This window comes from Solanum verrucosum, unplaced genomic scaffold, assembly GCF_900185275.1.
Source record: "Solanum verrucosum unplaced genomic scaffold, falcon-dt-bn FXZP01000016.1, whole genome shotgun sequence".
NCBI lineage: Eukaryota > Viridiplantae > Streptophyta > Magnoliopsida > Solanales > Solanaceae > Solanum > Solanum verrucosum.
This window is the reverse complement of record NW_026020243.1, coordinates 964,108-989,499: the sequence shown is the minus strand read 5'-3', so window position 1 is coordinate 989,499 and position 25,392 is coordinate 964,108. Positions and strand designations below refer to the sequence as shown.

Here is a 25,392-nt window from a genome sequence, read left to right as displayed (position 1 = left end):
TAACAATAATTTAGTTTAATTTCACAAGTAGGATCTTCAAAGAATAGTGTGTAAAATACGTAAATCTTACCCCTATTAGAAAGATAGGTTATTTTTGACAGACCTTATGCTTGAGAAAGAAATAACAAGAGTGAAGAAGCCAAGATAAAATATTAAAGAAAGCATGCAAACTCAAATAAAAAATGAAACAGTCACTACCACAAAATAATACGATAATTGAAGTATAGTAACAATAAATAATAATAGAGAAGAATTAATAAGAAACTCCCAAAGGAACACTACGACTAAAAGTATAAAGACTAAACGAGACAATCCTCAACTATCTAATTAAGTTTTAAAAATATTAGATGCCTCATTTTTTAAAAATTTGTAGTAGGTTTTATGGTTAATCTCTTCATAAAATATTGAATATCTTAATGTAAAAGGCACAAGATCTTTGTAGAAAAAAAATATTAAATGGACAAAAAACATACAAAAATTATTATTTTTTCGTGAGTTTCACATCTCAATTAGTGCTATTCATTGTTCTCTTTAGGGACAATGCATAGGGCCCTTCAAAACTATGACGAAATTATCAGTCACACACCTAAATTATGTGAGGTCGTAGTACCGCTGAATTTATGCTTTCCGTATTATTAGACACATAAACTATGTCGTAATAAGACTCTCACATAGTTTAGGTGTGTAAGTTATATTTTGTCATATAGTTTTATGGAATTTTTATGCATTATTCACCTACCTAAATTATTACTCTCTTTATATATTAAAACACATATCAACACTGAACTGATCAAATATTATTCTCCAAAACGCACGCTAAATTCACATAGTGAGATTAAAGGATTACCATGCAAGAATTACCAACTAGGATAATATAATGTTACTTCCTAGGAGAAAAATTGCGCGCGCACTCCACTTCAATATGGAGTGTAACTCTTGGATGTTATGTTTTAGTCTTTTGCTATTTAATTGATGTGAAGAAATTGACAAATGTTGGAGGAATAGATATATGAAAAATCTCTATTAGAAGAACATGTATTCAATTGAAACAGTTATCTAGAAACTTTCAAAATATAATTTAAATGACAAAACAATTGCAAAGGAAAACACAATGAATAAAGAATTGCAAATTTTGATGATGGTTTCTTGAAGCAGTTATTTTTTGACAAAGATGGCACCTTGTATTTTCGTTTAGGCACTGAGGATACTTATGGAACATATGTCACCTTCTTATAGTTATCTTCTAAAACTGATGGCTTCTTGAAATAGTCTTCTTCTTTTTTTGGCAAAGCAGGCACCTCGTATTGCATAGTCATTTTTTTGGCAAAGCAGGCACCTCGTGTTCCTCTTTAGGCACTGGGGCACCTTTGCGACATATGACACTTTTTTATAGTATCTTCCTGAACAAATGGCTTATTGAAGTAGTCAGTTTTTGGCAAAGACAAGCACCTTGCATTCTGATTTAGTCATTGAGGGTACTTCTGAAACATATATAACATTTTTGTAGTTATTTTCTGAAATTGATGGCTTCTTCAAATAGTCATTCTTTGACAAAAGAGGCACCTCGTATTCTTCTTTAGACACTGAAGTTACTTTTAGAAAATATGACACCTTTTTATAATTATCTTCCCGAACAAATGACTTATTGAAGTAGTCATTTTCTTGCAAAGATGGCACCTTGTTATGATTCATTTCAATGGGAGAAGTTCTTTATGAGAGATTACTTCAATATTTGGGATCGAACTTTATCAAATACTTGAGCCTCAATTATTTTTTAATACAAATAAAAAAAATCATACTTCAGTACTTGGGATCGAACTTTATCAAATACTTGAGCCTCAATTATTTTTTAGTGCAAATAAAAAAAATCATAATTAATCAAGCCAATTATTTTTTAATGCAAACAAAAATATTCACATAATTAATCGCCGTCTGTGGGGATCGAACCCACGACCACGTGGTTAAAAGCCACGCGCTCTACCACTGAGCTAAGACGGCTTGTTTGTTACAAATAATATCAATATGTATTTTTCATAAACCTATTAGTTAGTTAATCATGTATTCGTGCTTTAATCTTTAATTGCTAAATTAAAATTATTGACTTTACATAAACATCTAATATGAATAAATATTTAGTACCTAATTTTTAGAAGAGCACCATTATTTTGTTATTTCAACTATCTTTCAAATATATATGATTACATGGATGTAATAGCATGAACTTTGCCATTCGACTAGAAATATAAGCTTTTAGCTACATTTTCTCATATATTTTGAATGTTTTAATCGTTTTCGAATTAGAATTCCAACATTACATACTTAACATTTGTGTTTTATTGAGTGGAACTTGATTTTGAATTGGAGCTAAATGATTGTAATAGAGCTTCAAAGTTTGAACAGAAGTCTAAAAAGATTAACTTAGGTAGACCTCGGGAGTTGAGAACCATGTGTGCATAAGAGAAAATTACAAGAAAATAAATTTTATTTTAAAAAACAAGAACACCTTAATACGACATGTCCAACGATGTGTGACACGAGTTGCTAAGACAATTTTGGCTCAAAGTTGCAGAAAGTAAGGTCCTTTAAAGCCTTTTGACACGGTGTGTTGTGTGGCACGTTGTGCTAGGATAATTTTAGCTCGGAGTTGATTTCACAAAAACCATATAAGCAAGTTCAACTCCAATAATCCTATTTGTCCATGGATCTTGTTTTGAAAATTTAATTATGTTTTCATGTCCAAACACAATGTAACAATCAATCATCTCATTCAACTTAACTTTATATTACTTCTTTCAAATATCAATAACTCATGTCAACGAAATTAATATAGTAACTTTATTAGTTGATAGTAAGGAAGAAACTTATTTGAATATGGTCAGATAAGAACTAGATAGCAAGGAAATGAGAAGACTGAAGAATGTAATTGCTAGCAATTAATTCCCTTCCCTTCCTGAGAATCGAAAAGTATAATCATTTCTTCGATTACATAAATTTTTATTTTTTCAAGTATATACTTTCCCACACGAACAATCAAACATAATATGAGATCAAATTTTTAGTTACAATACCCTTCCATACACATATGTCCTTTTTTTAGTTTATACTGTCAATAGAAAACGGTTGAGTTTATGAGGGGAAAATAATAGACATGTCACTTTATGTAAGTTATAACTAAAATAAAAAGATTAATTGGGCTTATGAAAGAAAATAATAACTAAAATTAAAGAATAACTGGGTTTATGAAAGAACATAATCAAAAATATTATGATGTAGGAAAGAAAATATTAACTAAAATAAAAAGAATAAATGGATTTATGAAAGAAAACAATCAAAATATTATGATTTAGTAAAATACGCCGTCTGTGGGGATTGAACCCACGACCACGTGGTTAAAAGCCACGCGCTCTACCACTGAGCTAAGACGGCTTATTGATCAAAATTGATAAAAATATGTTATTAATTAACTATGTACGATTCTTTTTTTTTAAAAAAAAGTTGTTCCTTCTTGACAATACGTTACGTAACTCTTATTTTAATTCCTTTTCTTTTTTTATTTTCTATTCGTATATCTAAGCTAATTAAATTTAGATCTATATGAAAAAGTTTCATATTTAGGGTAAAACGCTTCCTAACAAAGACAATTTCATACTAAAGTCCTATTCTAAACTTGGAGTATCACTTATATTGCTTGTAATTTCTATTTGGCTTGATAAACGTTCGTCTCCTTAATGTAGGATATTTCCAACTACACACTAGAATTAAGTAAGATTTCAATTGAACATCTCAAATCTTATACATTTTCAAATAAAATATTTTTAAAAGTTGTATGTGCTAATGTGTTTCACTCATCTATGTTAGAGTAAACCGCATCTCATATCATCTCGTTTAATCACATATATCAATCTCAAGTAGAATATGTATGAAATTTTACATGCCTTATTTCAATGAATGCATATAATTAAAAAATGACAAATTTTATTTAGTTATCTAACTAGAACAAGAATTCACGCAAAACAACTTTTAAAAGTTAAATCGAAAGTGCTTAATTAAAGTATTTTAATACGATATAAAAAGGTTCGATTGAAACGAAATTTAGTTCGAATGTCTAAATAAAATTTTCCGAAAAATTATTACTCTGCTTTGCTCCCCTTAGTATCTCAAAAAAAAATAGCAGACTTTCAAAACTCCACAAGAAGCTCCCAACAATGGCACGAATTTTCTGCTACAAGAATCTCTCTATTGCTCTTCAATTGAAAAGGCCAACGACCCATTTTCTTCCTTCTTCTCTCCATTCTCAACCCTCAGCTTCCATAGACAAAGAAGTTGAAACCCTTTACCGCATCATTACAATAACACAGACACCAGAAGGACTGAAACAAGCACTGAAATCATCACAAATCAAACTATCAAACGATTTAATCGACGAAGTTCTCAAAAGGGTACGTTTTTCTCATTCAAACCCATTACAAGCTTTAGAGTTCTTTAAATATGCAGATAAGCGAAAAGGGTTTTATCATACTGGGTTTTCTTTAGATACCATTTTGTATGTACTTGGTAGGAATCGTAAATTCGATAAGATTTGGGAGGTTTTAGTGGAAATGAAGAGAAAAGATCAATCTTTGATAACACCCAGAACAGTTCAAGTTGTTTTAGGTAGAGTTGCTAAGGTTTGCTCTGTTAGGGAAACTGTTGAGTCTTTTTGGGGTTTTAAGAGACTGTTGAATGAATTTGGTGTTGATTGTTTTAATGCATTGTTAAGGGCTTTGTGTCAGGAGAAAAGTATGAGTGATGCTAGGAATGTGTATCATAGGTTGAAGTACAAGTTTAGGCCAAATAACCAGACTTTTAATATACTATTGTCTGGTTGGAAGTCGTCGGAGGATGCAGAGGTTTTCTTTAAGGAGATGAGGGATTTGAGCGTTGAGCCGGATGTTGTTTCTTTTAATTGTTTGGTGGATGTGTATTGTAAAGGAAGAGAGATGGAGAAGGCGTTTAGGGTGGTGGAGGAGATGAGGGAGAAGGATATCACTCCTGATGTGATAACTTATACAAGTTTAATTGGAGGGTTGGGGTTGGTTGGGCAACCTGATAAGGCGAGGCACATTTTGAAGGAAATGAGGGAGTATGGATGTTATCCGGATGTGGCTGCTTATAATGCTGTGATTAGGAACTTCTGCATTGCGAAGAGGATCGGGGATGCATACGGTTTGATGGATGAGATGGTTAGAAATGGCTTGAGCCCCAATGCTACTACTTATAATGTGTTCTTAAGGTCATTTTTTTGGATAAATGATTTAAGAAGTTCGTGGACTTTGTACCAGAGGATGAAGGAGACTGGGTGCTTACCGAGTACACAGTCATGTATGTTTCTGATCAGGTTGAGCAGGAGACATGAGAAAGTGGAGATGGCACTTGAGTTGTGGGATGACATGATGGAGAGAGGATTTGGCTCATATATTTTGGTCTCTGATATTTTGTTTGATTTGCTCTGTGATCTTGGAAAGTTGGCGGAGGCAGAAAGATGTTTCTTGCAAATGGTAAATAAAGGGCAAAAACCAAGTAATGTTTCTTTTAGGAGGATCAAGGTGCTTATGGAATTGGCTAATAAACAGGAGGATCTTAAGCTTTTGTCAGAAAGGATGGCTGCTTTTGGTTCCTCCACACAACTGATCCAACACGATAAAGCGGATTATGAACAATCAAGTTCCGACTTTGTAATCTGATGAATGCTGACTCATATTCCGGTACCTCGCTATTGTCCAATGAGTTTTTCGGTCCTCAACCTGATGAATTGGTTTGATTACGTAGCAGTGGGCTCTTCAATCATTATTGCAGGCCTCTAATCCAGAACTCTACAAATGAGGTTTGTCTATTTATGTGTTCGGAATTTAGAAAATCAATTGCATTATTTGCTTTGGACACAACAACAAAAACTATGACTCAGTCCCAAACAAATTGGGGTCCACATTATTTTCTTTGTTTCTAAAAAAAGCATCATTTCTTTGTTTGTTGTTTTGCTTTTTAATGCCTTTTCTGCTAATAATTTATCTTATCGCTCCTAGTATGTCCACACATCCTCATTCCTGATCTTATTGCTCCCAACATACCCACACATCCATCGTAGCATCCTAATTCCACTACTTCCATCTTCTGCACATGGGATTAGCCAGCACTCCACCCCACAAGTGTATGATGTAAGTATGCATGTTGTGGTACTCTACTACTCTCTTAACATCTGTTAGAGCGATCTGGTTTGCAATCAATAGTTAAGAGTGTACCAGAACAAACCGACTAATTGTTGTGTTGGGGTGAAATATAATTGTGGAGCCAGAATTCTAACAAGGCTACCCAAAGAAAAATGTTAGAATGTCGCAAGTGCGATTTGAACACAATCTAAATCATTTTAAGACTACCCTTATCATTGCACTAAACACGTTTCTGTTGTCTCGAGGAAATTCAACAGTTTATACATCCACCTGTAAGAATTTTTACCTATATGCACAATACTTCAATACTTGCAATCCCTTGTTGGCCTTACCCAAGAAGTGAGTTATTGTGAGAGATAGTCAACACGGGAAGGAGACTGATCTGTGCAGAAACTGATAGCTTAACTCATCCGACATAGGCAGTTAAGCATCATTCAAATGCTTGACGGTCTGATTCTACCTTGTGGCGAATAAAACCAATAGAGGGAGCAATACTAGTTTCCTGAGACTACCTGTACCCCCCCTTTTTTCAACTTGTGGGTTAGAGTTTACATCTAAATATTGGTTGTCTCAAGAAGTTTCAATTAGCAGGGTAATTTTGGGGTCAGTGTTGGAACACAGTGGAAAATGCATTCACGGGAACCTCAAAGAGCTCACAGAATTTGTATTATGCTTCCGAAGTTACCATTGTGATGTTTCCCTTATTTGGATGTCGTCTTGGTTAAAATTAGGATGCTCTCCCATTAAACAAGTTGTAACTTTGCGCAACCAATTACCATGCACTCATTCTCACTATACGGGGCCTTGAGTCAGTGCGTTAACACAAGGCAATTCTTCAATGATTCATTTAGCAGTCATTTAAGGACACAATAGTTCTACCTTCACAAGGTAGGAGTAAGGTTTGCATACACACCACCCTCCCAAGACCATACTTGTGGGATTACACGGGTATGTTATTGTTGAAATGACACAATAGTTGCCATTATATTGACACCTTTTATTTCTCATTTCAGATGACACCAGACGCACGACATCTTCTTTCGTTTTGCAAGGCACGACCATCCTTGGAATGAATGCTTTAGTTTGGAGCCTGCCACCATAGTTTGTTTTCCTCATAACTGAGAAATTCCAAGGACGCTATGCACGGTCTGGAACTTGGTAGAATCCTCCTTCACATACATACCAGGCTTTTGTCTGCTGCATGGTTCAAACTTGTGACATGCACTCGACTCGCACATCATGTGTTGTGCTCTTACTACTAGAGCAAGGCCATGAGATCTGAAGCTTGCTTTGTCATCCAATACAAATGTAAAGCCTCCATTGGCTCATTTGATGGTGTTCTAAAGTACTATGGAGTACAACACAGTTCTTGAAAATGTTGATCAACAACTCAGTACTTCCATGTATAATATTTTTACTGGTAAGGCAGTACTTGAACTTGCCTTTCTAGGGTACTTAGATTTGTGCTCGTTGGTGAGCGAGAAAAAACCAACCTTGTTAACTTGTAGGCAAGTGTTCATTGTGATCGAAAAAACCATACATTCGCGATATCGTGTTAAAATCACTTTTTTACAATGTAGGTTTAAGATTTGTATCGAACCAATATTAATTATTTTTGTAGTGTTCTTTGTTCCTAATGTTTTGTCATTCTTACAACTTTTTAATATTTTACACTTTAACATTGTTTATAATTTGATCTCCTTGAAACATTAAAAAGATATCCTGGTTTTTGTTGGTTGTTTTCCAACTCACAAATTGTAATCTATCTTGAAGATATTCAAATTTGATTGGAAATAGTTTTGAAAAGATCCAAAAATATTTGACTGCAATTCATATACCCCACCCCACCCCCCACCCCCCCACCCCACAAACTCAACCTCTACTTACAAGTTATAACAACCTAAAATTAAAGAGAATAGCTTCTTTGTCACATAAAAGTTTTTTAGGAACAATAAGAACAATATAGTTTCACAAATGGAGAAGGCATATAAATAAATATTATTCACCCATTTTGATTCTTAATACAGGACATGAAGGTTAAGAAATAAGGTACATGAATTTTGCAGTCTTAAACTAAAAATGATAATATATCAAAATATCATTTGAATCTTGCGCATCAAGACATTTCATAGGATATCTCACCTCCACTAGCAACAAATATCAATTAACTCTATCCACCAAGGGTAAAACAATTGGAAAGGAATCACAAAGTGTTTGTCTCTACTGAAATTTAAATCTGAGACCTCATAGTTCTCAACATACTTCATTAACAACTAGGCCACACCCGTGGATGCATTATGGTTTTAAACATGTCATGCAATATATTGGAATTAAGAAAATTACAAAAATATAAAAAGTGACTTATTATGAAATAGATTAAAAAGGAAAGTAGGAGGCATATATATTCAAACAGACAGTATCTGTTTTAATCTTAGGCTGTTCAGAAACTAAATACATGTCTTAGTAAAATTCAGTTACAAACTTGATAGGATTAAACAACAAACATTAGGTGATGAAATATTTTCATCAACCACTTCTCTTGCATGTTTTTTTTCTCAAGCAAAGTATGTATAACCTCTACCAACATACTAGTAGGTAGAATCTACACAATTGATTTCTTAATCGCCATGGAATTTCATCGATACACCCATCGAATTCCAAAATATGAAATAAGCATGGCATAAAAGACCTTCCAAGATGAGAAAACCAAAATATGGAAAACATGGGAATGGACCAGATGAAGGTACAGGGACAAAAAATTACACACGCTTTACAACTGTACAAAATTCCCTGAGTACCACTCCTCGTCTCTACATTAGGAGAGCAACCACTTTCATAGACGAGACACGATCCTCTCTGCCTAAGTTGTGGTGATTAACATCTTCGTATCATTTCTTTGTGTATGTCAAGTAAGGGTCTTGGGCGATAGTCAAAACATCTGGCCTCTCTGCTTGATTATATGTTAAACAACGACGAATAAACTCCTGCTCAAACACATAGAAAGGAGAGAATCAATAAAACAGTGATCCAAGAATCAGTGGCAAGAGCAATATAACAAAATCCTAATAGGTCCGTAACTATTGTTGGAATTTAACTTTTCTTGTACATTGCTTAATCGAGTTTTGTTTCATCAACTAGATAGTATGCCCAGAGTATTCATAGCGGACACAAGAGTTAAGTTCTAGTATCCTGATTCTGAATCTTGATATGCTCTAGATGTTTCTGGTCATGGTATGTATGGATCACTGTCATGCTAGCAATACAGTAGTTGATGGGGATTGAGATAAAGCATGGAGCCAATCGGTGCATGTACTCAACTTGAATCGAAGCCATATTATTATGTATCAGAAAAAGAACAATATAGCTGTGACCAAACCTTAACCACATTTGGGGCATCATGACCTAAAAAGTAGGCAAACGTCAATGGTTTCATTTTATTTTGAATTGGGTACAAAATATCTACTGCATATTAGTAGAAATAACAGTATTATCAACTCTGAGGGCCTCTGGTTTATCTTGATAATGCTCACAAAAAGGAAAATAAAATAGGGACAATTTATCATATCATTGTCAGATAAGAAATGTAGTCAGATATAGCAAGGAAAAAACCTCACCTTTGCCTCATTAGAGACAGCTGGTCTTGTAGGGAACTCGACCTTTCTTGCTTTAATAATTGTGTCCTCCCTTAGTATTCTCTCTTGTGTTTGGTCGTGCCCAAAGGGGCGTTTACCAAACAGCATTTGGTACAACAAAATACCAGCTGACCAGACATCAACCTAGTTACATAAATATAAATTACGAGTTTAGTTCATAAAAACACATAGTTAACTGTTCATTCATCGTTGACTTTTAGGATTAAATATGCATCAATCAAGATGCAGACGCTGCATTAAGTCCAAGATCTTTAGAAACGAAGAATTTAAAAAAATGTTGTGTACTCCTGGTTTACAGTGGAGTCCTATTTAACTTTATCAGTAAGTTAAAGCAAAGCAGGAGAACTCACTCTTGAGGATATAAGAGGTGTCTTGCTTAGCTCAAAGCATTCGGGAGGTAGATACCTGAAGAAACAATACATCCAGAAATAATGGACCTTAGTAAAATTTTACAAAGGCAAGAGATGACAGCAAAAGTAGGTTCAGAACTAGTGCACCTCACTAAAAACATGATGACAGCACAAATCTACCACTCACCAGTACGTTCCCGCTCCCTGTGATGTGAGTTCCATACCCTGGGATCCAACATCATCTTCCACTATCTTGCTTAGACCAAAATCGGTAACTTTAGCAACACCAAGCTCATCAAATAGAACATTCCCTGGCTTCAGATCATAATGGATGATCCTCTGTGACTTTTTATTTAAGTAAATAAGGCCTTGAAAAACCTGCACAATGATGATTCTTGCTTCCCTTTCTGGCAACACAGGTGTTGCTTTGAGAACTGCATCAAGGTCCTTCCCTACAGGCAAAAACATTTATGACAAATATGAGAGGTAATCCTAAAATACCTCATTGCACTGAGCATTATTGTAATTGTTTCATATTGATTATGCAATAAAGGGAGTAAACACACCACTACAGTACTCCAAGATAGTGCAAAATGTGTTGTGATCTATCTCAAAAATGTCCCAAAGCCGCACAATGTGATGGTGCACCAAAGTCTTGTGGATGTTGTACTCCCTGATTGCATGTCGTATATAACTTTGCTTCTTCTCTTCGCTCCACTGAGCATTTAGTCCATGTAGCTTACATGCAACATATCTATGATCTACCAAGTCAAAAGCCTGCCAGAATTTTGCAATTTGAAGTGAATGGAAGGATATTTTTCTCAGTATGTTAATACATAAAAGAGGTGTACATTGCCATTTGGTGAAAGAAAATATATTTAACACCCACTTTCAGATTCCTACCTTATAGACCTCACTAAATCCTCCTTTTCCAAGAAGGTTTAAGAGGGCATATCGGTGGTTCAAAATCTGAAAATTGTTAAAACGAGAACCGTCTTCATCACGTATGCGTTTCATTTCACGAATGAGCCTTCCTTTCTCTAGTTCATACCGATCTCTCTCACGCATTATCATATCCTCCTCCTAATGAAAATGAATATGACGGTGTGAAGCATGGAGAATATATTAGAAACAAAGCACCACAAATGACAGAATGGTAGGCAGATAAATATTCAGAGAAGGAAGAGAAAACTTACTCGTTTGATGCTAGCTAAACGAGATTTGTAGATTTCATCCTGAATGAAAGAATCTTCTTCCTGCAAACCTCCCTCCACATCTCCTCCATCACTTTTATCTGCAATAGTAGGGTAAACCTTATTGTTAGTAACCTTTTATATTACAAGAAACATAGTTTTGGGCAATCAAAGAAAATGAAAAATCAAATGAACAGCTATTCCTGCTGAAATAATGACAAACTGTCATGAACAAGAAGCCAATGTGGGAGTCATTTTAGTAAAATATTATTTCCAAGATGATAAGACTTAGGCAACTATATTAAGACAGAACCTCCAGTGAAGTGTTGCTTCAAGCAAGAGATGCATACAAGTTAAATATGGTGTGCTTACAACTCCAGCTTTATTCAAATGTCATCTGCTAAGACGATAGTGAACTTGAAAATCACACAACTTGCGTTAGACCTTTGGAATGTCATGCAGCCATTTAATGAACAGCAGATTCAAGACCAGAAATATAGTAAAAGAAATTTTAGAGATCTTGTGCCATTACTAAAAAGCTTACAGGTTTGGACATTTTTTGGGACAAAATCCACTCATTCACCAAAATAACACCAGAAATCTATCCAAGAGAAGAAACATGAGAAAGTATGATTCAAACGGAAAACTTCACCTGGTTGTCGTTTCTTCAGCAATTTACGCTGCCGTTCAATAGCTTCTTTTGTTTCTAATAAGTTTCTCTGTAAAAAAAGATTCATTAGCAATAACACCTCTTGGATCTAGGATATAAGCAATGTTTAGCAGTGTAACTAATATGGAGACACCGAAAACTAAATAGCATATAGGATCAGTTTCCATATTGGGTTTATTCAGCTTGCAAACAATCTAACTGAAGTTAAGTCAGGTTACGTCTCCAAAGTTACTTGGTCTTCCTTTTAATACGTAAAATGCCTCTTTCCTTGACTAACAACTCTTGTGCGTCCAAAGATCCAGGCAATAGAAACTATTATTTAAATTCTTGACTCAACTCTCAGATTCTCAATATACTAATTTTTCCAAATTCAAATCTCTCCTTTGTTGTGGGCATGGTTGTTAGGACATAAGCTGAAGTTCTATTGTACTTTAAAAGCTAAATGGACAGGCAGTGACTGTTAGTTGTCGGCATGGATATATTAATATATCCAAATAATGAAATGCAAAACAAGCACTCCCTTGCCAGACCACCAAAATACGGAACATACAAGTTGAGCATTCAGGTCCTTTAGTGCTTGCCCATCTTCCCAGGCCTCAGATATAACGGTTCCAGCTCTGCAATTAACCAAAGAGCAGAAAAAGATCAGCAGTCACAAAAATAAATAGATTCAAAATATGATATTTGATAACACGAAAAATAAACTGATACTTAGAGGATGAGCATACGTCCTATTGATAATCTAGAGTTCTATTAGTATACTTGTTACATAGTTATCACCAACAAAATCCCAGCAATTAATCAATCAATTAACTACACACAATCCTTAGTTGGGATCGGGTATATGAATCCTATGTATCCATTTTGCTCGATTCAGACCCATTTCATTCTCAATACTAGAAAATTCATACTTTAAGATCAAGAGTTTACTAAAGCTAAAGATTCCCTAACTTTCACACTTATCCTTGAAATGGACTTACAAGTCGCCAAGTTTGGCATGAGGCAGGTAGGCTAGAGGTCTAGTATCCTGATATATATTCTCTAGTATCTCACCAACAGAAGACCATAGTAGATCACTGGACTCCTCAAGAGAGATTCAAAGGATAGCAGATTTTTTCAACACCATAGGGCAATTTAATGGACTGGAAGGGGTCAAGACATTTTGTGGTGGAAAGGCAATTGGAAGGGAAGTTTTAAGGTAGGTTGTGTATACAACTGGCTGAACCACACCAATCAGCCTCAAAGTTACTGGCCATGGAGAGGAATTTGGAAGTCAAAATCCCACTCAAAGTGGCATGTTTTGTCTGGTTGTTAGCCAACGAAGCTGTCTCGACTTGAGACAACTTAAAGAGAAGGGGACACGGGGTAAAATGTTGAGACGGTTAACCATCTCTTTCTACACTGCAAATCACTGGCCAACTATAGAGGTTATTCCTGAATCTTAAGGGTATGTCATGGACCATGCCTGCCAAGATCACAGAAGCATTCCAGAGTTGGGAAGAAGCACAAAAGCAATCCAAGAATAGAGACAGATGGAGAATCATTCCAGCTAATTTATGGTGGGCAATATGGAAGGAAAGGAATTCTAGAGCTTTTGATAGTATAGAGAATAGTATGCAAAAAGTCAAGCTAAATTATCTTATGCTACTATGTTTTTGGTGTAACCAATTATACTCAAATGATACTATCTCCATAATTGATGTACTAGACTCAATTTAGCAAAAGATAGTAGGATTTGAAGTACATGTTGTAAATATTGACCAGTACAGTGTTAGTACTGTCTTTTGAGGAAAATACAAAGCTACCATTTTCGGAAAAAAAAAAAGACTTACAAGTCTCCAACTAAAATAAGAATTACTTGTAAAGTCACATCTCATGTAAGCGTAATAACAACTAGACCTTAGTCCAAAATAAGATGTCATTAACCATATAGATCTTTTCCTTACATAGTATTCTACTTTTGAGCATGTTGGCATTTGAGAGATTGTAGGTGTTCAAAGACAACTTTCCTCTAGGTGATTTTAGGTATGTCTCGTCATTTTATGTTACCTTCAATCATTATAGTGCTGAACCTAAGGACCAATGAACATACAAGTATATGTTGGGGTATTAGCTTTAAAAGGAATTGCTTTGATTGGGAATACCTAGAGTAGCTCTTTTATTGGAAGATTTGGACAAAGTGGCTCTAAAATCAAAATGTCAAGGCACTTGACAGTACTCACTAGATATGCGAAAGAATGGAATTTTCTGTTAATTCATTCTACAAAACAATTAACTGTGAGGGTAGCAGCCCTTTTAGTTGGCCGTGGAAGTCAAAAATCATTGCTTTACGGGGTTGCCTACTCAGGAGGCACTGCTGATACAAAGCAATCTACAGAAAAGAGGTTTGTCATTATGCACTAAGTACTTCATGTGTAATAATGAAGGGGAAAATTGCAGCCATCTCTTTCTAGACTGCTCTGAGGCAAGTCACTGAGTCAGATGTGGTCACTGTTTTTAAACAAATTCAAGATACCATTTACCATGCCTCAGTCAGTGAGGTAGCTAAAAACCAGCTGGAGTATTGAAGGATAAGGTTAGAAGGTTGATGGGTAGCCGAGCGATTAATTTCTTCACCATGGGAGATCATGTTTCTAGTTTAGAGAACCTTATTTGCTCCCTCTTCTCCTTATCATATCACTATTATTATTCCACTATTATCTTATTTTTCAATTTTATTACTACTGTTGTTTCTTTTACTTTGGTTATCTTTACTATTTTTGATGTCAATACTTTCACTTGCTTTAGTATTTTCATTATAACTTTTTTTTACTCTTGTAAAATTTCAAACCTGTTTCGAAAACAATTTTCTAGAGCCGAGGGTCTATCGGGAAAAAACTCTCTAACTTACACAAGGTATGGGTAAAGTCTGCATACACCCCACCCTCCCCAGACCTCACTTGTGGGATCAGGATTACACTGAGTATGTTGTTGTTGTTGAAGGAAACGCTGGGTTTTGTGGAAAGAAAGAAATGCAAGATGCTTTGAAGGAAAAGCTGATGACGTGCAGAAGACTGAGTATATATACTCATCACTTTTGGCTTATTGTTTTATCTTCAAGATGTTAAAGATGAAATTAGCACGGTAGATTCATAGACTTGCTAAAGGGATAGGAACTTGTATAAAAGGAATCCTTTCTTTTTGTTTTTATATAGGAGGATCCCTAGCTATGTAAACTGTACTACTTGGTGCTCGACTATTTTTCCTTCCTATACAATCACTAACCTGTTCAAAAAAAGATGGGCAACAAGACTTCCTCTCGTTTAACCTCTATGGGTGATACTTGCTGAGACCAAGATGTGATCATTCTAATTTTGTCCAATCTTGTACATCCATCAAAACATTCACATTTATAATTTCGTTATGTCAAACCTTAAGATGTCCAGCATTTACTCCTTTCTGGCTGGATATCACTCCTGAAGCACACCTCTATTTCAGCCATGTTATTTTCATTCCTTTTTTTTTTCTTTTGACAAGTCCAACAACAACATACCCATAATAATACCACAAGTGGGTTCTGGGGAGGGTAGAGTGTACGCAGACCTTACCCCTACCTTGTCAAGTAGAGAGGTTGTTTCCGAAACACCCTCGTCTCAAAGAAAGAAAAAACACAACATAAATGAAGACATAAGCAATAGCAGGATAGTAAGAAAATAGAGGCATACGAGACAACAAGAAGTAATAGTAAAATAATAAAACCGAAAATAATTCAAATACTACTAGCTGGAGAGACCAGATGTGAAACTATTTACTACTGGCCTTCAACCCGAATACTTGACCTCCTTACTCTCCTATTAAGACTCATGTCCACGGTAAGCTAAAGGCTTGTCATGTTCTGCATAATCACCTCTCCCCAATACTTATTTGGCCTACCCCTACCTCTCCTCAGACCCTCCAACATCAACCTCTCACACATCCTCACTAGGGCGTCTATGCATCTCCTTTTGACATGCTCAAAACATCTTAGCCTAACGGAGGCCACTTCTACCTTAGCCTGAATATCTTCATTTCTGGCCATATCTTTGCTAGTAAGCCCCTACACATCTATCTTAACATACTCATTTCCGCAACTTCCATCTTTTGGACATGAGAGTTCTTGACTAACCAACACTCCACCCCATACAACGAAGCTGGTCTAACTACTGCTCTGTAGAACTTACCTTTAAGTCTTAGTGTCACCTTTTTATCACATAAGACACCAGAATTCTTTTGATAAGTAATCATCCCTTTTGTTTCTATGTACATTTGCATCTATTATGCCATTTTCTTGCAAGACTCAACTTAGGTATCTAAATTTTTTGCATTTAGACACCACAATCCCATCAAATTTCACCTCACCATTATTCCTCAAATCTTGTACATCCATTTTAACATTCACATTTTACACTTTCATCTATGTTGGACCTTAGGTGCCCAACATTAACTCCATTTTGGATATCACTCGTGTATTAAACTTCTATTTAAGCCATGTTACTTGGACTTCCTTTTTTATCTCCTCAAAAAAGTATTCATTCTACTGTGTTTCTATCTAGTACACTTGCATCTATATGCCATTTTACTGCAAGACTGAGCTGAGGCATCTAAATCTTTTGCATTTAGACATCACAATCCCGACAAAATTCACTTCACCATTATTCCTCTTCATGGAAGCTACATTCAGTGCAATATTTTGTGTTACTTACTTCTACTTATCCTAAAACCTCACTATCTAGAGTGCTTATCCAGAGTCCCAAAGATAGATTCACTCTCTAGTTGCGTCAATTACAAAATGCTATAAGAAATAATATGCACCATGGAATCCATCACCATACTATTATTACAAGAACAATAATAAAGCCTCACTTCCAAGTTAATTGGGGCTGACTATATGTACAGTATTTAGATTATCCATAACTAAGGTAAATAAATCCCGACTTGAAAAAGATCCTCAGTATAAACTGTAAACACACAATTATGGGAACTCGTTGCACTTTTTCTTACTTCTCACACTCCTGATGCCTTCTCATCTGTTGAACTTACTTAAATATACTAGACCAAGCCTGAGAAGAATGATGTACCTGATTACTCCCACATTGCCCAGTCTCAATGATTCCTGGCGCACTTTCATCCGAGCCTCTTGTCTCTCAGCTTTTGAAACAGATATTAGCAACTCGGACATTATTTTCGTTCTCTGCAGACAAAAATAAATGAACAATTTCCATGAGGAAATACCAATAAACAGGTATAACATCAACCATTTTTCATCAACTTGGTATTTTTACCTGCTTGCTGACACGAGATTATTACAGACACAATGGGACACAGCTAAGAGTAAAATTTGTAGGTTAACTAAAGCAAAATTTGACAGCAATATTTTGACAGGAAAGCCAAATAGTGATGTTCGCACAACTTGCATGAGATAGTAAATATGTCCACAAATGGACCAACAAAAAGAAGCATTTATAGAAACAACAAAGCCAAGTTTGAAAACAATATTTTGCTAGGAAAATGAAATAACGATGGGTGTGCCCAAATTGTGCATGTGTATACATACATACCATATATATGCAAAGAACTTTGGTACTACAGCCTATTTGATACTCCATAATTCTACATAATGTAGAAAACTCTGGTTTTTAGTTGAATAATGCCTGTTCTACTGAAGTGGTCAAGCTGAATACACCAACTATGTAGGTTCCTCCATCAGGTAAATCATATTAACAGATACATTCTTCAATAGCATATTCAGACATATGATGATAACTCGAAAGATATATAACTTAAGCAAATATAGTACCAATCAGAGCTGACAAAAAATTTGATTTGGTGACAAGCACACCGATGTAGCTAGTTAGTGCCACAAATATTTGGTCATGTGGTTCGCAAAGGTAACCTCCCAAACTAAATACAAACAGTACCGATTATTTCTAGGGCAGAAACAGAACTTGACCGATGAAAAGAAGTAAAACAACCAATGAAGCACACCTTTGGCTTTGTCTGCTGCTCGTAATCTTTAAGATCCTTCAGCTCCTGTATAATTTAAGTATGCAATGCTGAAAGGTCAGTTGCAGTTGAAAGTTCTATTCGAAGCCAAATCAACTAACGGGTCATTTGGTTCACAGACAAGTTATATACAGATTATAATTTAGGGATTGTAATTCAATAAATAATAATTTCTGAATTATTTGTATTTGTAATCACATTTTTGCTTAGTAGTTTAAAAGTTTGTACATATAATCTAGAATGTTTGTTTGGGGTTTTTTTTTTTTGATCAAGTAAATAAGGTTCCATTGAATGAAAGACTGAAATCGGCCATATACAAGAGGTCTACCAAAAAGTAGAGAACCAACAAAAAGATATGGTTCTGTAGAAAAGACACTGAGCTTCTATACAAGCAGGTAGTACATGGGTGCACTAAAAGAAAATAAGGGATGGTGACTACTCCTCAACTGAGCAGAACTCATCTCTACTCCCTCAATGACTCATGTTTCTCTCCTTCCAAATAACCCACATCAAAGCTAGCGGAGCCTAAGTTGCTCGGACTCTCCGAAAATGATGCCGGACCCGTGTCGGATCCTTCAAAGTTACACTATTTTTGGAGGATCCGATACGCACCCGTCAACATTTTGGAAGAGTCCAAGCAACATAGAGCGGAGCAACATTCCACACCTTTTGTCTTCTCAACATTCTTCCTCTCTTCCAGTTGAACATCAGCTCCTTTACAGATCTTGGCATTGCCCATGAAATACTAAACCATCTGAAAAATATCCCATCATAACGTCGTGGCTAGGCTACAATATAGGAGAAGATGATCCACGTCATCACCCGTCTCCTTGCGTAAGTAACACCAACTAATACAAACAACTTTTTGCTTCCTAAGGTTTTCCAATGTCAAAATCACCCCTCTAGTTGTTTGGTTTTAAATAAATTAAGCATTTGTTTCTAACAATATCCTCGACTTATACATTTGTTTTATCCAAATTCATATTCAGTTTATCATCATATGTTCTATAATTACCATATAGGAATAGAAATCAAAATAAAATTCAGACTAGTAAGTTTTTCTGTAACTCAAATAAAGAACAATTTTAAGAGTTTAAAATGAGGCATACTATGAGATAAATTGCTATTCTTTCCTGTCCACAGTAAGTGATTTTCTAGCCTTTCAAACTTGGTCCAAAATAGGTGATTTAAAAAAAACAAGGTATATATTTTATCCAACTTTACTCTCGTCTAGTAAATGATCTGAATAAATTTCTAAAAGGTCTTGTTTAGGAGAGGGAAAGGGTATCAAATAACCCTCTTAGTTAATGTTATTGACTGGTTTCTTAATATGCGGACTAGAGGGACGAACAAATTTCATGTTCCCCTACTAAACATAATTGTTTATTTCAAACACCTTGTTAGCTTTAAAATCAATATTACTAAACATTATTGGAAACATGCAAGCGATAACAAAAGATGGTTACCTAAACAGGTACCAGATATAGCAAATTTTTAGGCATTTATGAGACCTTATACAGGTATATATTAATTCATATGTTGTTATCCAGTATTGAATTAGTACATCATTTGATATCGGGATTATTTGCAGTACTCTAGGTAACCTAAAGAAGTTGTACCTTTTCCAGCTGTTGACACCGATACTGATAATCAGTGGCCTCTTGACGGGATTTCTTAAGCTCTTCCTCCAAAGCCACAATTTTTGCCCGTAAGATCTCCTCCTAATGTCAAGGGCATTCCACATCATTTTAATAATTAAAAATTTATAAATAGTAGCAAAGAGAGACTGCATACAAATTCATGAGTTGTGAACCCTTTTTATGGCATAAATTCCCCCAGATAGAAATTGTAGGTTAGAATGCACTTTTGACAGTAGAAAAGTATGGAAGAAATCTGAAAACTATAACTAAAGCCATACTTCTGATGCAGTCTGTCCATTATGCCCAAGTTGCTCTTTAGGCACACTATCCTGCAACTACAACAAGCAAAATTGGTAATGTGTTAGTCCACTGACAAACAACTGCCAATTCTACGCAATTTATCATCCTTTTCATTGTAAAGTTACAAAATATGCATCTATTACCTAACAAAATTACAATCTATTTGCATTTGATACTTGCTAAATCAAACTGACTTTCACAATTAAGTATTAGGGCCTTTGGGGTTGCAGTGGATTATATGTATTACATGCTCAATATGCCCACAAGTAATCGCTAGTGTCCTATATAACTACACAACAGGAAAAGGTATACAAGGATAACTAAATCAATCAGAAAATCATTGTTAGAAAACCTTATCCAGTTCAAATCCAACCCAAACCATCAAGCATAATTATGAACTTGTGAAGTGCCAAAAAGGACTTTTGATATGTCTTCCCTTTGCACAAGATAGGACAAATATGCAACTACTCAACTGTGAATTTAAGATTACTATCAATGTGCAAGCTTTTTCCGTAACCTTGACAGTAAGTGCAATATTCACCACCAGAAATGGGGCCAACACAAGATGACACACAACTTATGAGATCAAGTAAGATATTACACAAATGAGGTATCCTACTCATACTTGGTTAGATAATTAACAAAAGTAAAGGATGGGATAAATCATCTATAGGTTCTTAGCAACAAATTTATGATGACTATCGTCACATTTGGGGGGAAGGAAGCATTACCAAGGTGTTTGCATAGCAATCACCAAACAAAAATACACCTTGGGTTGACTCATCAAACACTAGAATAACACCTGAAGATACAAGTTATGACAATACGAATACAACCAGAATAGAATGAGGAGAGCTAAGTAAATAATAGTTCCTTTTTGTTTTTGGCTAAACTTAATGCATTAAATTGTCTCTTGGATAAGACTGCACTAGAATAGTCTTCTCTTTAACCAGATATGACAATTATGCAGGAACCAGCAGTGAACTTAAGTTTATTGTACAATGTGTCAGCTTTTCCCATAACCTTAACAGTACTACAATATTCAGCACCAGGAAAGGATCTACAAACAAACAAGATGGTAAACAATTTTATTATGCAAGATCTTATACATATGAGTTATCCTACTCATACTTGTTTAGCCAATTAACAAAAGGAAAGAGTGGGATAAATCATTTAGAGTAATCTTTGCCTGAAATTCAGGATAATTTTGTTCCGCATTTGGTGGAAGGATGCGTTACCAAGGTGTTTGCATTCAAACAACAATACACCTTGGCCATTATATATTAGAAAACACCTTGGAAATAGGAGGGATTACAAACCTAAAAACAACCAGAATAGAACATGAGGAGTTGCCCATACTTTTTTCTTGGAGGGGGCATGGGCAAGGTCTAGGCGTTTAGCAAAATTATATTAGATAATCAAGGGAGTATCACCCATGTAAAAAATAGAGCACACAATATACTGAAACAAGGGTGGCTAAGGTATAAAGGAAGACATAAGAAAATAGGAAACACGTTACAACAATGAAAACTAAATTAATTTCAATATATAGAATGTGGAAACTAACAGCATGAATCCAGATTTTACCATTGTGAAGGTACAATAAAGAATAAACAGTAGAAATTATCAGCGCGAACTCTTATATGTATATTCAGCTTTAAACATTTCAGAATTGACATTGATAAAGCAGGAGCTTCTCTTGTTTTGTTTGTTTAACTTTCCATGTGTCGTTTTTGGACAAACATTTGCCTGTATTTTTCAAACTTATCCTTTCAAGCTCAATCATTACTGATAATCATGCAATCCTAAAATAAACCTTAGATCGTGCTATCCTAAAACAATACCTTAAATCATGCCAGGAAAAAACTCACCTTCTTGTAAGAGTTCTCGAACTGACCATTTGACACAGAACCTGCTTGTAACCTGGTCTGATCACCAACTCGGGAACCACGCCCTCTACCAGAATTAGTTTGTCCCCTACTACGGCTTTGTTTTCGTCTATTCACATCTGAACCCACTTTGCTTGTTTCTGTATTCTCTACCATCTTTTTCCCTGTATCAGCTGCTGTCTAAAAAAGTATTTGCTTCAGCATTAGCATATACATTCTTCCAGAAGGTTAAGCGGAACAACACCCTAAGATAAAATTGCTAGAAAATGGATAGTTGTAAAAAGAGAGTATCTCAGAAATTAGATTTGCTAACACCTAAAGGGACTGGACAAGAAGAACAATAAGTTATTCACAAAACATAGCAAACCTATATAAGATATACCTCCACACGGTCAAACGAAGTTGAGCTGTCGTCTTCTTCAAGTTTGCGCCGTTTCTGAGTGTTTGCTTGTATGAGATATTCCACTCCGTTCTGATAGAGAAGAAGGAGAAATGTCAGCGACAAGAATGAAAAGTTATGCTTTAAGAGCAAAAAGTGCAGGACTAGAAACAAAACACAAATTTGTAATCAGTAGTTTGAGCAGTCCACACTGAGTAATTAGTTCTTCCAAATCATATCCAAAGTTGCCAAAGGCGCGCTTAAGCCTTAAAGCAAGCCTCAAAACATGTTGAGTGCCTCAACACTTCAGATTCGTCAATAAGGGCTTGTTTGGTAGGAGGGATAAGGGATAACTAATCCCGAGATTAATTTTAGGATGAGTTTATCCCATTTTTGGTTGGGATAAAATCGCAAGATAACTTATCCTGGGATTGTAGTGTTATTTCTATCCACATTTAGGGTAGGAAAATAACCCTGGGATAACTTGTTCCCAGCCAACCGAGCCCTAAGGGTCTAAGATAAATTTATCTTTGCGAATAAGCGCTTCCCGGAGAGGAGACGCTAAACAATTGGTATTTCACTTTATTGTAAAAATATTTGCGCCTTTTTTCATTGAAGTCCACACTTTATTTGCGTTTAGTTATGGTTAAAACCCCAACAGACCTTACAGTTTCTTGCTTTTTGCTTTTGATAGCACTGATCCAATTTAGGAATATTTGTTATTATACCACAGAAAACCGGGCTTGTTAAAGTAAATCTCTGATTCATTCCAAGATGGCAGATATTTGGATCCAAATTTCCCATTTTTAAGTAAAGGGAGAAAACTAATGCAATGTACTTCCATAATCTATCAGAGGTGTGTTTGTTTTAAAATTCTGAGTTCACAAATTATTAGGTTATGACAACTCAAACAGATTTCTGTTCGGATTTATCGGATCAGGTTTTGGAAGGAAGAAACGTTACAAGATGTGGACTGGTTAAAGTTTGAATACAACAAGGTAAGAAAGCTTTTAAAGGAAGACCTTTTTCGCATTAATGGCGTCGGATAAGTTTTTCTCTTGAAGATTCCAGGCAATTAAAGGCCAGAAACCCTAACATTTGCTACTCATGAGTTGTAAATCTCCTGCAGAAATTTAGCTTGTATAAAAAGAGACATGATGGAAATTGGTGTATGGTATTTAGTATACATTGGAAAATTTAGGTATTCGGTCAAACTTTTCAAATGCATAGAAAGAAACATGTGAAGAACGAGGCCAGATCAGTAGCAGTACTAGGTTGCAAACAGCACTGTTTTAGTGGCAAGCAGAGTAGGATGGTACGTACCACTTATGCGATACGGACATAAAATGCTAACGATATAGCCCCAGGTTTAGCAAAGGTTGAGGGCATAAAGTGATAATGATATAAAAGATTTTTCACCGTTAATATGATTCTAATTATCAAAGGCTGGTCAGATTGCCTAGAAGAATTGGATGCAAAATGAATAACCATATCATCAGCCTATCTTAAAAAAAGAACAAAGATATCAGATCATACCTAAAAAAGTGAACTCGGGTGTCTTTCTGATGATTTGAAGAGATTCTAAGAAACCCCTTTTAGTCGAAAAGAGTTGTAAAAACAAGACAACGGCAGTATCAGACAAATGATTTCAACCCTTTTGACAACTTCTTGGGAGGAAATGGGACAGAGGAGATTTAGGGTTATTTAATCCGACTTTCCGTCACTCCTATAATAAGTATTGATTGTCTCAATGTAGTATATTTGGTTAAAAGATGTTATGCTCCTGCCAAACTTTGTGAGAGATCCATCCTACGTACAATTTTGATATATCGAAACTAGCTGAATTATTCACAAATCATTAAAGTTCCATTTTGGTTTGAAAGAGTATAATGTAAACAAATAGAATAATGTTTTGGAAATTCAACTTCTATGTCGCGAAGTTCAAAAGAGGTTTCGTAGGTAAAACAATGAGCAATTTTTTCATTTCACACGGGGTATCTCGAGGATTGTGTGCTCGAGTCATGAAGTTTAGTGAAAATCAAGGAGTTTAAACTAATAAAGATTGAAACTAATAGATCTCTGTCCTCTACATTATTCTCTTAGTACTATTTTAGAGTTACACAAGTAAACCATGCTTGCAAAGGTACCTGTTTACATGAAACCCCGACCAAAACTAAACTCGTAAAGACAGTAATTAACTAGATAGATATATAGAGAGCTCAAATTAAGTTGAATTCTAAGCTTTTAAATGCACAATTTATGAAATTTTGCAGCATTTAGCAAATTACTACTTTATAATAGAAAACAGAAACAGCAATAAGAAAATCATTTCACAAACTCACATCATCATCATCTGAATCACTAGAGACGGCGGCAGGCTCAGCAACATTCTCAAACATAGCTGGTGAAGACCAGGAATTAGCTTGAGATGTAACAGATGAAGCTTTCCCCACCATTCTTGCCTCAAGTTTCGCAATTTTTGTAGGCAAAGACTGGTCAGATTGGTTAGAAGAATTGGATGCAAAATGAATGACCATATCATCAGCCATTCTTGAAAAAAGAACAAAGATATCAGATCATTCCCAACTGACCCAAAACAACAAAGAACCTAAAAAAGTGAACTTGGGTGTCTTTTAATAATTTTGAAGCGATTCTAAGATACCCTTTTAGTCAAAAAGAGTTGTAAAATCAAGAAAACGGCCGTATCAGAGAAATCAATTCAACCCTTTTGACAACTTCTTGTAAGGAAATGGGACAGAGGAGATTTAGGGTTAATTTAATTCCCTTTTCTTGAGGAAAATGGAAAGAATCAAAGAGAGGGAAGTACTAAAAAAGAGTTGAGGGGGAGATTTTTGAAATCTCAAGAAGTAGTCTTTTTGGGAAGAGCAAAAAAAGTTATAGTTCACTCCGCATTTGAGCCCAGACTAAATTTATGTACGATAAGGCCCATTAAGAGGTGATACTTCTATTATAATTTTCTCCAAACCTACTGCTCGAACCTGAGAACATGATGGCTTATAAGTGAACTTTTAGAGAGGGGGAGAAAAAGGGTGAGGAAAAGAAAAGAAGAGAATAGAGCAAAAGATGTTTG

At 35.3% G+C, this 25,392-nt stretch overlaps 2 protein-coding genes and 2 non-coding genes across 4 annotated transcripts; 1 reads left to right on the top strand and 3 right to left on the bottom strand.

Moving 5' to 3' along the window:
• Nucleotides 1-1,926: 1,926 nt before the first annotated feature.
• On the bottom strand, nt 1,927-1,998 carry TRNAK-UUU (transfer RNA lysine (anticodon UUU)). The gene has a single exon. It is a non-coding gene; the product is annotated as a tRNA-Lys (tRNA).
• Nucleotides 1,999-3,354: 1,356 nt separating this feature from the next.
• On the bottom strand, nt 3,355-3,426 carry TRNAK-UUU (transfer RNA lysine (anticodon UUU)). Its single transcript has one exon. It is a non-coding gene; the product is annotated as a tRNA-Lys (tRNA).
• A 779-nt stretch (nt 3,427-4,205) lies between these two features.
• On the top strand, nt 4,206-7,344 carry LOC125833013 (putative pentatricopeptide repeat-containing protein At1g02420). Its single transcript, XM_049512178.1, has 2 exons — nt 4,206-5,863; nt 7,220-7,344. The coding sequence occupies exon 1, from the start codon at nt 4,206-4,208 to the stop codon at nt 5,721-5,723; it is 1,518 nt and encodes a 505-aa protein (XP_049368135.1). The 3' UTR covers nt 5,724-5,863; nt 7,220-7,344.
• A 1,238-nt stretch (nt 7,345-8,582) lies between these two features.
• Nucleotides 8,583-25,161, bottom strand: LOC125832928 (serine/threonine-protein kinase TOUSLED). Its single transcript, XM_049512107.1, has 16 exons — nt 24,644-25,161; nt 22,305-22,394; nt 21,905-22,102; nt 20,012-20,068; nt 19,713-19,814; nt 18,076-18,120; nt 17,169-17,281; nt 12,623-12,689; nt 12,055-12,121; nt 11,406-11,503; nt 11,113-11,292; nt 10,776-10,986; nt 10,397-10,661; nt 10,210-10,264; nt 9,821-9,982; nt 8,583-9,190 (listed from the first exon to the last, which is right to left on the bottom strand). Exons 1-16 carry the CDS (start codon nt 24,848-24,850, stop codon nt 9,095-9,097), a joined length of 2,013 nt encoding a protein of 670 aa, XP_049368064.1. The 5' UTR covers nt 24,851-25,161; the 3' UTR covers nt 8,583-9,094.
• Between the last annotated feature and the right edge of the window lie 231 nt (nt 25,162-25,392).

What these genes read in the sequence shown, in the direction of transcription:
- LOC125833013 (XM_049512178.1), top strand. Translation starts at nt 4,206, where the DNA reads ATGGCACGAATTTTCTGCTACAAGAATCTCTCTATTGCTCTTCAATTG.
- LOC125832928 (XM_049512107.1), bottom strand. Translation starts at nt 24,850, where the DNA reads ATGGCTGATGATATGGTCATTCATTTTGCATCCAATTCTTCTAACCAA. An exon ending in AGCAGCAGACAAAGCCAAAG is followed by an intron (nt 17,282 to 18,075) that starts GTGTGCTTCATT and finishes TTTTGTCTGCAG; the next exon opens with AGAACGAAAATAATGTCCGA. An exon ending in CACCTCTTATATCCTCAAGA is followed by an intron (nt 9,983 to 10,209) that starts GTGAGTTCTCCT and finishes TTATGTAACTAG; the next exon opens with GTTGATGTCTGGTCAGCTGG.